Below are 14,148 nucleotides of genomic sequence, written 5' to 3'. Positions count from 1 at the left end.
ATAGCAAGCCCATTGACCAGATTAACCCAGAAAGGTGTCCCATTTAGATGGTCAGACGAGTGTGAGTTGAGCTTTCAGAAGCTCAAGACCGCTTTGACTACGGCGCCAGTGTTGGTATTACCCACAGGTTCAGGATCATATACGGTATATTGTGACACATCTCACATTGGGCTTGGTGTAGTATTAATGCAAGATGGCAAGGTAATTGCATATGCGTCGCGGCAGTTGAACGTTCAAAAGAAGAATTATCCTGTTCATGACTTAGAATTTGCAGCCATTGTTCATGCGCTGAATATTTGGAGGCATTACCTCAACGGTGTCTCGTGTGAGGTATTTACTGATCATCATAGCCTCCAGTATCTGTTCAAACAAAGGGATCTTAATTTGAGGCAGAGAAGATGGATGGAGTTGTTGAAAGACTATGATATCACCATTTTGTATCACCCTGGAAAGGCCAATGTAGTGGCCTATGCCTTGAGTAGAAAAGATGTGAGTATGGGCAGTCTTGCGTATATTCCGGTTGGTGAGAGGCCATTAGTTGCAGATGTTTAGACTTTGGCTAATCAGTTTGTGAGGTTAGATTTTTTAGAACCCAGTCGGGTTCTAGCTTGCACAGTCACTCGGTCTTCTTTTTATGAGCGCATCAGAGAGAGGCAGTATGATGATCCTCACTTACTTGTCCTTAATGACACGGTGATGCCAAACAGGTTGCTGTGGGGGAAGATGGGGTTCTGCGAATGCAGGGTTGTATTTGTTTGCCTAATGTGGATGGGTTCGTAAATTAATTATTGAAGAAGCACACAGTTCTAGGTATTCTATTCATCCAGGTACTGCCAAAATGTATCAAGATTTGCGGCAACATTATTGGTGGAGGAGAATGAAAAAGGATATAGTTGCACATGTAGCTCGGTGTCTGAATTGTCAGCAACTTAAGTACGAGCATCAGAGACCTGATGGTTTGCTTCAGAAGTTAGAAATTCCTGAGTGGAAGTGGGAGCGTATCACTATGGATTTTGTTGTTAGGCTCCCACGGACTCGGAGAAAATTTGATGCAGTTTGGGTCATTGTGGACAGGTCGACCAACTCAGCCCATTTCATCCCAGTGGCAGTTACCTATTCTTGAGAGAGGTTAGCTGAAATTTACATTTGTGAGATTGTCCGCCTTCACGGTGTGCCCGTGTCTATTATTTCAGATCGAGGTACGCAATTTACCTCATATTTCTGGAGGGCTGTACAACATGAGTTAGGCACGCGGGTGGAGTTGAGTATAACATTTCATCCACAGACAGACGGACAGTCAGAGCGCACTATTCAGATATTGGAAGATATGCTTCACACTTGTATTATAGACTTTGGAGGTTCTTGGGATCATTTCTTATCACTTGCGAAGTTTTCTTATAATAATAGCTACCAGTCGAGCATTCAGATGGCTCTATATGAGGCATTAAATGGAAGGCGATGTCGATCGCCAGTTGGTTGGTTTGAACCGGGAGAGGCTCAGTTGTTGGGTACCGATTTGGTACAGGATGCCTTGGATAAGGTCAAAATTATTCAGGATCGACTTCGCACAGCTCAGTTTAGGCAAAAGAGTTATGTCGACCGTAAGGTTTGTGATATTGCATTCATGGTTGGAGAACGAATATTGCCCCGGGTTTCACCTATCAAAGATGTAATGAGGTTCGGAAAGAAGGGCAAGTTGAGCCTTAGGTATATCAGACCCTTTGAAATTCTTGAAATGATGGGTGAAGTAGCCTACATGCTTGCATTACCACCTAGTTTATCAGCTGTTCATCCGGTGTTCCATATGTCTATGCTCCGGAAATATCATAGTGATCTGTCTCATGTGTTAGATCTTAGCTCAGTCCAATTGGACAAAGATTTGACTTACGAGCAGGAACCGGTGGCTATTCTAGCCCGACAGGTCCGACAATTGAGGTCAAAGAGTTATCCTTCATTTTGGATGAAATGAAGAGGTCAGCCAGTAGAGGAATCTACTTGGGAGTCCGAGTCGGACATGCGGAGTAAATATCCACACTTATTCACCAGCTCAGGTACATTTTTCTAACTCCGTTCGAGGACGAACGATTGTTTTAGAGGTGGAGAATGTGATGACCCAAAATGTCATCTTTAAATTTAATAAGTAATTCTGTGTTCTAAGACCTCGAAAAGCACCATTTATCATTCCTCGACTTGCGTGCGCAGTCCATACAATTTTTCGAAAGTTTTTATGTGAAAAATAGATTAAAATGTTAAATAGAGCTTTAAAACTCAACGGAGTTGACTTTGGTCAACATTTTTAGCAACGGACCCGGATCAGTATTTTGACAATTCCAGTAGCTCCGTATCGTGATTTGGGACTTGGGTGCCCGAAATTTAATTTTGCGGTCCCTAACTCAAGTTATAACCATTTAACGGAACTAGCAATTTAAAGGCTAAAGATTCCATGTTTGACCACTGGGTTGACTTTTTGATATCGAAGCCAGAATCCGATTCTGGAAATTTGAACAACTCCGTTATGTCATTTATGACTTGTGTGCCAAATTTGAAGTCATTCTGGATTCATTTAATATGTTTTGGCACGAGATTTTCAAATTTAAAAGTTTATAACTCAAAGTTTGAATCGGGATGTGAATTGTAATTTCAGCGTTGTTTGACCGCAGGTGCGAGCTCGCAGAATCGAGCTTTCGATCGCAGATGCACTCGGGCATGGCTGGGCAAAAGTCCGCAGGTGCAGAAATTTGTACGCCCGCGAGTTTGCAGAAGCGGACAGCTTCTCGCAGAAGCGCGTCCGCAGATGCGCGCTAATTACGCATATGCGGACATACGCTGGCAGCCCCTTTTTCGCAGATGCGAGATTTTTCTCGTAGATGCGAGCTTGCATGTGCGAGCACAGGCACCGCAGGTGCGGAAATGCCTGGGCAGTGTATATATCGAAGAGTCCGACATTTTTACTCATTTTGGTCATTTTGAGCTTGGTTAAGGCAAATGTTTGGGCGATTTTCATGGGAAAGGTTGGGGTAAGTGTTCCTTATCCTATATTGATTATATTTCATGATTCCATACTCGTTTATATCATGAATCCGTGAATTTATGGAAGAAAAATGAGATTTTTCTAAAATCTTCCAAAAACGAGAAATTTAGATTTGAAGGTCCATTTGATATCGGAATTGGATAATTTTTGTATGGTTGAACTCGTATCGGAACAGATGTTCGAATTTTGCGAGTTTTTCTAGGATTTGAGACATGGATCCCACAGTCGAATATTTTAATTAATTTTGGATTTTTATCCGAAAAATGTGTAAATTCATATGGAATTAATTTCTATGATTAGTATTGAATATATTGAATTGTTTGTGAATAGATTTGAAGCTTTCGGAGGCAAATTTAAAAGGAAAAGTTGAAGTTGAGTAATTGATTGAAATTTGCAAAGCGAGGTAAGTGTCGTGGTTAACCTTGATTTGAGGGAATAGAATCCTTAAATTATTTGTTATGTGAAATGCATTATCACGACCCAAAAATCCTAAACTGTCGTGATGGCGCCTATCTCAGTATTAGGCAAGCCGACAACATCAATAACCCACTATTTCCTTTAAATTTAAAAACGTAACGTTTAATACAATACCAAAAATATAGCAATTTTCGATACAACACTCCCAAAATCTGGTATCACTGAGTACATGAGAGTCTAATATGAGTGCAAGTCTGGAAATTACGGTCTATAATAGTTTGAGACCAAATACAGTATACAAGGATATAGAGAAGGAGAGACAAGGTCTGCGGAACACGACAGCTACCTCAAAATCTCCTGAAAATCAACTACGCAAAATGATCAACACCCGCTATATCCGGGAACACCTGGATCTGCACACGAAGTGCAGGGTGTAGTATGAGTACAACCAACTTAGCAAGTAACAAAAATAACTAAGGAACTGACGATAATGACGAGCTACACAGTTATAGTTCACTTTTAGTAATCCTAGCAAAGAATAGACATACTTTCAAATCAGGCAGTTTAAGTCAAATTAATTTTATACAGTTCAATTTTAAGTAATCCGGATATAAATTCTTTTAGATATTTCACAACAATGACAGATAGCAACCAAGTACAACAACAAATGCAAAGCAAGTACAGCCTCTCAAGCAACAGTCACTCAGCTCATCATAACAGCTCAACCACTCGGCTCTCAGCCCTCAGCACTCACACTCAACGGGTACCCACGCTCACTGGGGGTGTGTACAGACTCCGGAAGGGCTCCTACAGCCCAAGCGCTATAATCTGCACGGACAACTCACGTGCTATAATATCCTGCACGGACAACTCACGTGCTATAATATCCTACACGGATAACTCATGTGCTATAATATCCTTACCTCACTAACAGGCCCTCGGCCTTACTCAGTCCTTCACCTCTCTAGTCTCTCGGGCTCTCAGAAATCAGACAGATCAGCCCAAACAAAGATAACATAGTGCATAAACAAATATCAAGAAAGACTGAGGTACGATTCGCTAGTAAAATCAAGACTGAGCACAAGATAGCAATTAAAAAATAATTCAACAAGTTCGTGACCTCGGTGGGTCCCAACAGTACTATCACATAGCCTAAGCATGATTTTTAACATGATTTACAGTCAAATTTCTTCAACACAAAGAGAGCTTATAGCTAACAACAGGTTATTCAACTTTACAGTTTCACGGGACGGACCAAGTCACAATCCCTTCGGTGCACACCCACACGCCCGTCACCTAGCATGTGCGTCACCTCTAAAATAATTACATGACATAAAATCTGGGGTTTCATACCCTCAGGACCAGATTTATAATTGTTACTTACCTCAACCCGTGTAATTATTTATTCCGTTATGCCCTTGCCACGAGAATTGGTCTCCGAAAGCCTCGTATCTAGCCACAATTAATTCAAATCAGTCAATACAAATCATTGTACTTAATTCCATAAGGAAATACTAATTTTTCCAATAAAATCCGAAATTAACTCAAATATCGCCCGTAGGGCCCACGTCTTGGAATCCGACAGAAGTTATAGAATATGAACGCCCATCTAACCACGAGTCCAACCATATAAATTTCACTAAAATCCGACACCAACTCGACCCTCAAATCTTCAATTAAAATCTATAAAGATTTCTACCATTTTCAACCCAATCCTTACCCATTTGAACTTAACAATCTTTCCACAACCTTATTGGTATGTATATATGATACTCCACACCCAAGAATCATACTATTAATCACCCATCTTTACTCCAAACCCGAAATTGAAAAATTAGAGAAAGAAATTCTTACCTCTCTGTAGCCCTAGCAAGATCCTTGTGAAATCTTCAAACCTTGAACAAGAATTGATGGATAAAGCACTAAGTCTTCACTTTCTCTCGCTAAAATGCTCTTACCTCTCTCTAAAATATCAGATTTTGGCTCAAAAATGAGTTTCAAGGACTATAAATCGAAGTTGGGTCGGGTCAAAAATTAGAAAGAATGGAAGCTCCGATGCAGTTATGCAGTCGCATATGCGATCGAATAACAGGTATGCGGTCCGCATACCAGCCGCATAATTTGGCCTCCAAAGCTGGGCGTTATTGACCTGTTCTGCGGTCATTATGTGGTCCGCATACTTATTTTGCAGTCACATAATGCACTGTAAAACAGGTCTGCGGTTGCATAGTGCACTGCAGATTTTCCTCAAATCTTGCCCTCCTCCTGCTCCACTTTGCGACCATTATGCGGTCCGCAGAGTGATTCTGCGACCGCATAGTGGTCGCAGAAATGACCATTTTCCGACAAAATTTTTCTTTATACTTCGGTGCATTCTATAATCTTTGTACTAATTGATCTACCTCGGCACCACTAAACCTTAATTTTCTTAGCAAAATTTCTCCGAGGTCGTTACACATAAGTTAACATCCGGTCAACCTTTTCAACTTAAATTCTAAACCTTGGAACTAAGCGCTTCAAACCATTTCAAAACCTCACCGAACCCAAAACAATTACCCCGACAAGTCAAATAACAACAGTAATTCACAATTTGAACAGTAAATGGGGGAACGGGATTGCAATAGTCAAAACGACCGACCGGGTCGTTACATTCTCCTCCTCTTAAACAAACGTTCGTCCTCAAACGAGCTTAGAATCATACCTGGAGTCTCAAATAGATGTGGATATTTGCTCCGCATCTCCTGCTCAATCTCCCAAGTAGCTTCTCCGACAAGCTGGCCTCTCCACTGTACCTTCACCGAAGCTATATTCTTTGATCTCAACTTTCGAACCTGCAGGTCTAAAATGGCCGCCGGCTCCAAATCATAAGTCAAATTACCGTCCAACTGCACTGTACTGAAATTCAAAATATGAGACGGATCCCCAACATACTTTCGGAGCATGGATACATGGAACACCGGATGAACACCTGATATACTAGGTGGCAAGGCAAGTTCATAAGCCACATTTCCAATTTTCTTAAGTATCTTAAAAGGTTCAATATACCGAGGGCTCAACTTGCCCTTCTTCCCGAACCTCAACACACCCTTCATGGGTGAAATCTTGAGCAGAACCTTCTCCCCAACCATGTGAATAACATTACGAACCTTCCTGTCGGCATAACTCTTCTGTCTAGACTGTGCCGTGCGAAGCCATTCCTGAATTACTTTAACCTTCTCTAAAGCATCCTGAACCAAGTCAGTACCCAATAGTCTAACCTCACCCGGCTCAAACCAACCCACCAGAGACCTACACCGTCTCCCATATAAAGCTTCATACGGAGCCATCTGAATGCTTGACTGGTAGCTATTATTGTAAGCAAACTCTGCGAGTGGCAGAAATTGATCCCATGAACCCCCAAAGTCAATGACACAAGCACGTAGCATATTCTCCAATATCCGAATAGTGCGCTCGGACTGCTGTCCGTCCATATGAAGGTGAAATGTTGTACTCAACTAAACCTGTATGCCCAATTCTTGTTGCACTGCCCTCCAAAACTGTGAGGTAAACTGCGTACCCCGATCTGAAATAATAGACATCGGCACACCGTGTAGGCGAACAATCTCGCGAATATAAATCCCATCCAACCGCTCCGAAGAATAATTAGTACCGAGTGGAATAAAATGTGCGGACTTGGTCAACTGATCTACTATCACCCAAACAGCATCAAACCTTCTCAAGGTCCGTGGGAGCCCAACTACAAAGTCCATGGTAATACGCTCCCATTTCCACTTCGGAATTTCAAGTCTCTGTAGCAATCCGCCCGGTCTCTGATGCTCGTACTTTACCTGTTGACAATTTAAACACCGAGATACAAACCCAACTATATCTTTCTTCATCCGCCTCCACCAATAATGTTGTCTCAAATCCTGATACATCTTTGCGGCGCCTGGATGAATAAAGTACCGCGAACCGTGAGCTTCCTGGAGAATCAGCTCGCACAAACCATCTATATTAAGCACACAGAGCTTGCCCTGCATTCGTAATACACCGTCATCTCCAATAGTGACTTCCTTGGCATCACCGTGTTGAACCGTGTCCTTAAGGACAAGCAGATGTGGATCATCATACTGGCACTCTCTGATGCGATCATATAAAGAAGACTGAGAAACTACACAGGCCAAAACTCGATTCGGCTCGGAAACATCCAATCTAACAAACTTATTAGCCAAGGCCTGAACATCCAAGGCTAAAGGCCTCTCTGCTACCGGTAAGTATGCTAAGCTGTCCAAACTCTCCGCCTTACGACTCAAAGCATCGGCCACCACATTGGCCTTTCCGGGATGATAGAGAATGGTGATATCGTAATCCTTTAGCAACTCCAACCACCTTCGCTGCCGCAAGTTAAGATCCTTCTGTTTAAACAAATGTTGTAGACTCCGATGATCGGTATACACCTCACACTGGACACCGTACAAGTAATGCTGCCAAATTTTCAAGGCATGAACAATAGCTGCTAACTGAAGATCATAGACTGGATAATTCTTCTCATGTACCTTTAGCTGTCTGGATGCATAGGCAATCACCCTACCGTCTTGCATCAGCACTGTGCCGAGACCAATACGCGACGTGTCATAATACACAGTATAAGACTCCGAACCTCTAGGCAACACCAATACTGGAGCTGTAGTCAAAGCTGTCTTGAGCTTCTAAAAGCTCTCTTCACACTCATCCGACCACCTGAACGGAGCACCTTTCTGGGTCAATTTAGTCATAGGCGATGCAATAGACGAGAATCCTTCCACGAAGCAACGATAATAACCGGCCAAGCCGAGAAAACTCCGAATCTCAGTAACTGAAGATGGCCTGGGCCAACTCTGAACTGCATCTATTTTCTTCGGATCTACCTTAATCCCTTCACTGGACACTATGTGTCCCAAGAATGCTACCGAACTAAGCCAGAACTCACACTTAGAGAATTTGGCATAAAGTTTCTCCTCTCTCAGCCTCTGTAGTACAATACTCAAATGTCGTGCATGCTCCTCCTGGCTACGTGAGTACACCAGGATATCATCAATAAATGACCATTTTCTGACAGAGTGATTCTGCGACCATTATGCGGTCCGCAGAGTGATTCTGCGACCGCATAGTGGTCGCAGATATGACCATTTTCCGACAAAATTTTCCTTTACACTTTGGTGCATTGTTCAACCCAAAAAGTCCGAGCCGCGACGAGCTTGCGAGGTCGTTACACATAAGTTAACATCCGGTCAACCTTTTCAACTTAAATTCTAAACCTCGGAACTAAGCGCTCCAAATCATTTCAAAACCTCACCGAACCCAAACCAATTACCCCGGCAAGCCAAATAACAACAGTAATTCACAATTTGAGCAGTAAATGGGGAAACTGGATTGTAATAGTCAAAACTACCGACCGGGTCGTTACATACATGTGAACGACGTATAGGCGAGGTGACGAGTGTCTATACGTCGTCAAATTAATTGTTTGCATAATTACTTGAAAAATCATAAATTATTTTAAATCATAAATTAATTATTATAATAATTATTTCTCTCCTATTCTTTGTTAAACATTAATTCTTGAATTCCTGCATTAATTGTTACATGTTATTTGAATTATGTATTTTAATTGTTATTTGACATTTAGCATATTAAATATTAAACTGCCTATTTTCTCCCTGATTTTTATAATAATTTGCTATTTGTCATTGTTTGTTTCATAATTAAATCATAATTATTGTATGCTTGTTGTCTTATAATTTTATAATAATTATTACAATTATTGGAAAACTTTATCCTATAAGAATTGGTAAATGAATATGTTGGAGGAGAGGTTTCACGCCGTAACAGAATTGATTATAATGAATATATTGGAGGATCGGGTTGCACACCGCAACAGACTTATTAAAAGTCTATACTGGAGGATCGGGTTGCACGCCGCAACATACTTATTAAAAGTCTATATTGGAGGATCGGGCTGCACGCCACAACAGACTTATTAAAAGTCTATATTGGAGGATCAGGTTGTACGCCGCAACAGACTTATTAAAAGTCTATATTGGAGGATCGAGTTGCACACCGCAACAGACTTGATTAAAAATGAATATATTGTGAGAGCGGGTTGCACGCTACAACAGAATTAAATGTGAATATATTGTGAGAGCGGGTTGCACGCTGCAACTGAATTGATGAAAATGATAATTGGCTATGACTGCTGAATTGACTTCAATTATTATAAAGAAGTTACTTGATTTATTTTTATTATTGTTGTTGTTTCTAATATTGCGTACAGATAATGTAAGTGACCCGCCTTAGCCTCGTCACTACTTCATCGAGGTTAGGCTCAGCACTTACCAGTACATGGGGTCAGTTGTACTGATACTACACTCTGCACTTCTTGTGCAGATTTTGGAGTTGGTCCCAGCGGCGTACCGTAGACTTGCTCGGATTTCAGCTATTCAGAGAAAGCTTGAGGTATAACTGCACGACGTTCGCTGTTCTGAAGTCCCCGTCTACTTTATTTTAACTGTGTGTTTGTTTCAGATAGCTTTATTTTATTCAGACCTTTATTTGTATTTATTCTAGAAGTTCGTGCACTTGTGACACCAATTCTAGGATGGTATTTAGTCACCGTTGTTTTGATGGATTATTTCACTATATTTCAAACTTTGCTTCCGCATTTGTTTCCTTGTTATTAATAAATTTAAAATTATTTTAAAAATGGTTAATATTATTCTAACGTTGGCTTGCCTAGCAAGTGAAATGTTAGGCGCCATCACGATCCGAAGGTGGGAATTTCGGGTCGTGATATACTCTCTCTACAACATGAAAATAAAGTACTGTTAATAATATTTATATTTAGGATGGGGGTCGGAATAGGATGGGGGTTGTGGTAGGGTGGAGGTAGAGTGGGTGGGATTAGGGGTGAGGGATTGGTATTTTGAAAAATATTTTTCATTCTTTTGATAGGGAACACATATTCCTCTAAGAGGAAAATGCAAAACATTTAGGGTGTGTTTGGTATAACGCAAGAAAATATTTTCCGTGGAAAAATATTTTCTTGGAAAACAAGTAGTAATCTTACTTATTTTTCGGTGTTTGATACGCAAATTAAGGAAAATAACTTCTCAAGAGTATTCATAAATAATTTAGATACAATAAACATGAAGGCATAAACTTTCGAACCAACAACCTTCCTAACCCATAAATTTGATAAACTTCTTAACCGCTAAACTTTCGAACCCGCAAACTTTCGAACCCGTAAACTCTATAATTTCTAAACCCGTAAACTTCCAAACACATAAATCTCTGGAATCATAACTTTGGAACTCGTAGAATTTTGAACTTGTAAATCGAAAAAATGAAAAAACCATCGCTGAAAATATTTTTAAAAAAAATTGCCACGGGGTGAGGGGTGGTAAGTTTCATTGGAAGTATAAAAGTTTTATTGCACTATCAGTAGATATAATTAGTTAAATCCTTTTATCTAATATTATCTTTTTTTCTAGCTTAGGCTGTTTAAGGAAGACACGGTTGAAATTTTGCATAATGGTTTTAACAGTCAATAAAGTTATGAATAATGTATACCCAAGTTAAAATTTTGACATATATTATTGACACAACATTATATTGGAGATTAATTTTGAAAGTTCCCGATTTCCGATTATAAAAAGCTTACCATAGATTTGCATGATTGTATGGTGGTTTTGCACAATCAAGTTGAGTTTATATAGTGGCAAGAATAAGTTAAAATTTGGTAATGAAATTTCTGCAAAACTGGATTCTTTTTTTCCCTACTGGTCTCGGATTCTTCACAGTTTTATGGTTTCTATGTAACATTTCTCATAATTGTATAATTATTATTTGAAAATATTTAAAAGGTATTTACATGTTTAATTATAGCTTGAAAATTATATAACATTACTAAAGATATCATACAAATAGTTACATCATTGGCTTCTTAGCAGATTTTTGTGACAACTTTCATGAAATAATGTATTTTGCAGGCAAATATTCTGCAGAGGTTGCAAAGAGAGAGGACCATTGAAGCAACTGGACTTTTGGTCCTTGGTTTTAAATTTGGTTGAGATTGACTCCTATAGTATTTCTTATAATCTTGTTAAAGGTAACAAAGATACAATTGTAAGAACAATTCCAATTATTCTTCAAGTGGAAGACAATCCTAAATTTCTTTTCTATATATAGAAACGGGAGTTGGGGTAGGACGAGCACAGCTCTTGATTGTTGTACTAGATTCAATGTGAATTGTACTGTGTACATGGGCCATTTCATTAAATCAGTACACATGCCTATTTGTCTATTATACCCACGACCAACACCATTTAATTAATTTTCTATTTAGGGATAAATTGGTAATTAACTTCTTCATCCTATTCCTCTCTAAACACGTGTATTCCACATTTAATTGGAGCCTCTCTGCAACTTGATAGTACAATCGAGAATTATCCGATCATCTTCTTCCCTAACATTGTTTCTTAAGACATTGAAGTCATTTTTTTTTCCTTTCCAATATACTCTATTTCTCTGAGACCTTGAATTCGTTTTCTTTCCTCTCAAATTTGGTTCCAAGTTGTCACTATTGATTTCTCAATTTCTCAAGTTGTATGAGTTTTCTGCATTCTTTTCTTTGTTTAATGCTCTAATGCTTCTTCCATGCCTCACTTCTTAGTTTTCATCTGAATTTTTTCATACTGTTTACTATTTGTATCTGGCCTCCGTTGAATCTATGGGTTCAGGTGAGGGCTCTCGCCATTTTTTTTCCCTTTGTTTGGTTGAAATGAAAATTTGATTGGTATCTGTTGTTCCCTATTCTTTTCTTTAATTTACTCGTGAATTTTATATATGTACGCAGGGCGGCAAATGTGAGGCCTAAGTATTTACATTTTAAAAAAAAACTTAAATGATATGCATGGAATAAAATTAATGAAATACCAAATATCAAATAAAAATAATACTAGAAAGATATTATCCGATTACTGATTCAGGAAGTTGAAGAATGAAGACTTTGAGTCCAAAATATCTAGTTGTTGCTTGTCTTACTTCAAAATTCTTGTTGTAAATCTTGAAAACTATACTATATTTTTTATAAAGTAATAGAAGTATAGAACTATTGAAATCTTAAAAATATTATTGAACACTTGAACTAATAAATTTTTGGAGAAAGAAGGTGAAAAATAAAATTTTGGAGAAAGAAAAAAAATATTGGATAAAGAATTCAAGAAGGTGAGCAAGAATAAAGAGAAAGGAAGAAGATATGTAGGTTGTGGAATATGAAGAGTAAGATTGAAACATTGGAAATGAAGGAGTAAAAAATGGAATTATTAAATCAACTCAAATTGAAAATTATTAATCTATTATTTTTAAGTAAGTCAAATTTTTACTTTATTTACTCTAAAATATTTTCTTTCCATTTATATGAAAAACACAAAAGTACTACTACATATTATTTTTTTAAATACCTATAAAATATATATTATTTCCAAAAATGGGGCCCCTCTACGTATGTAAGTAATTGTATCTGTTTTTCACATGCACGTTTGAAAATAGATATTGATACATGTTTAGGGTTCAATTTTTTTAGCACTTTCAAATACCTCATACTTTATATATCAGAAGTAATAAATGAAAAAAGTTCATCACTAATTTTTCTGTATAACTCACGGTAATATACATTGTTGAAGAGAAGTCCTTTCGGCAATTTTGTAATATCCTCTGACTATCTATTTGTCTTTAGATGACAGTGGAAGTTGTGAAAGAAAAGTTATGTAAAAACGTTTGGTAATTCTATCAATTCAATGTCCCTAGAGCTCTATGACGAAGCTGATGCTAAAATCTCAGATGTAAGTGATAACGCGAACCACTTGGTTTTCACTTTATAGTTAAATTCGTTTAGACCAGTTACGCTCACCACCATATTTGGTTAATCAAACATAATCTTTTTTCTCTTCAATTATGAACGCACCAGATTATACGCTGAATTTCATCGTGCTTTGTTCGTTTTGACATATAACGATGATTTTAGGCTATAAGGTCGCGTCTTTGATTGTTGAGCTTGAAAGACCTCATTTTGAAAACATTGGGGATTCCGCCATCCTATTTCTGAACATATTTTATAATTGTGGTGTCCGGACCATCCTATCTCTGAACATTGTTTAGCTTTTATATTAATCATATCTCAAAATTGAGTTTAATTGGTGTTTTTGTTACTTTATGGTAGAATTTCTTATTGATTTTGACATGGTTGTATCTATATGAATATATTATTTCAAATTTAAAAATTATTCATCCAATCATTTTGAACTATTGGGAAGATATGTGACTTTAATTTTAAACATTACTACAAGTGAGATCATATTTTTAAAGTAATCAGAGATTGAGTTTCTGTGGGGGATGACGTATACGTGGAGGCTGAGGTGATATTGTATCAGGCCAAGAAGTCATGAAATCACTACTGATATGTATATTGAATTTGTGGATATTGTGAGGCATAAAAATTAGGGGAAAAGGTAAAAACGTATGTGCCACCCTAGGAAAAGAAGCGGATGAGTACTGCCAAAAAACAGCTACTTGATATGTTTGGTGGGTAGCTCATATTGAGAGGTAAGGAATGAACTTCTCATTTTCTAAGTAATCTATAGAAATATTTTAGTTACTTTAGTTTATACCAGTGGTCATAATAT

The 14,148-nt window shown here is 38.3% G+C and overlaps 1 protein-coding gene across 1 annotated transcript in view; it reads left to right on the top strand.

Moving 5' to 3' along the window:
- Positions 1–11,531, top strand: part of LOC104107270 (B3 domain-containing protein REM10-like) — a 153,942-nt gene extending 142,411 nt beyond the window's left edge. The window contains exon 7 of the mRNA XM_070191808.1: positions 11,455–11,531. Coding sequence (XP_070047909.1) covers positions 11,455–11,495 — 41 coding nt within the window. The 3' untranslated portion in view covers positions 11,496–11,531. The remainder of the gene's footprint in view (positions 1–11,454) is intronic.
- The last annotated feature ends 2,617 nt before the right edge of the window (positions 11,532–14,148 follow it).

Source organism: Nicotiana tomentosiformis, chromosome 12 (genome assembly GCF_000390325.3).
Source record: "Nicotiana tomentosiformis chromosome 12, ASM39032v3, whole genome shotgun sequence".
In the NCBI taxonomy this organism is placed as follows: domain Eukaryota; kingdom Viridiplantae; phylum Streptophyta; class Magnoliopsida; order Solanales; family Solanaceae; genus Nicotiana; species Nicotiana tomentosiformis.
Note: the sequence above shows the minus strand (reverse complement) of the source record. Positions and strands in the feature narration are given on the sequence as shown.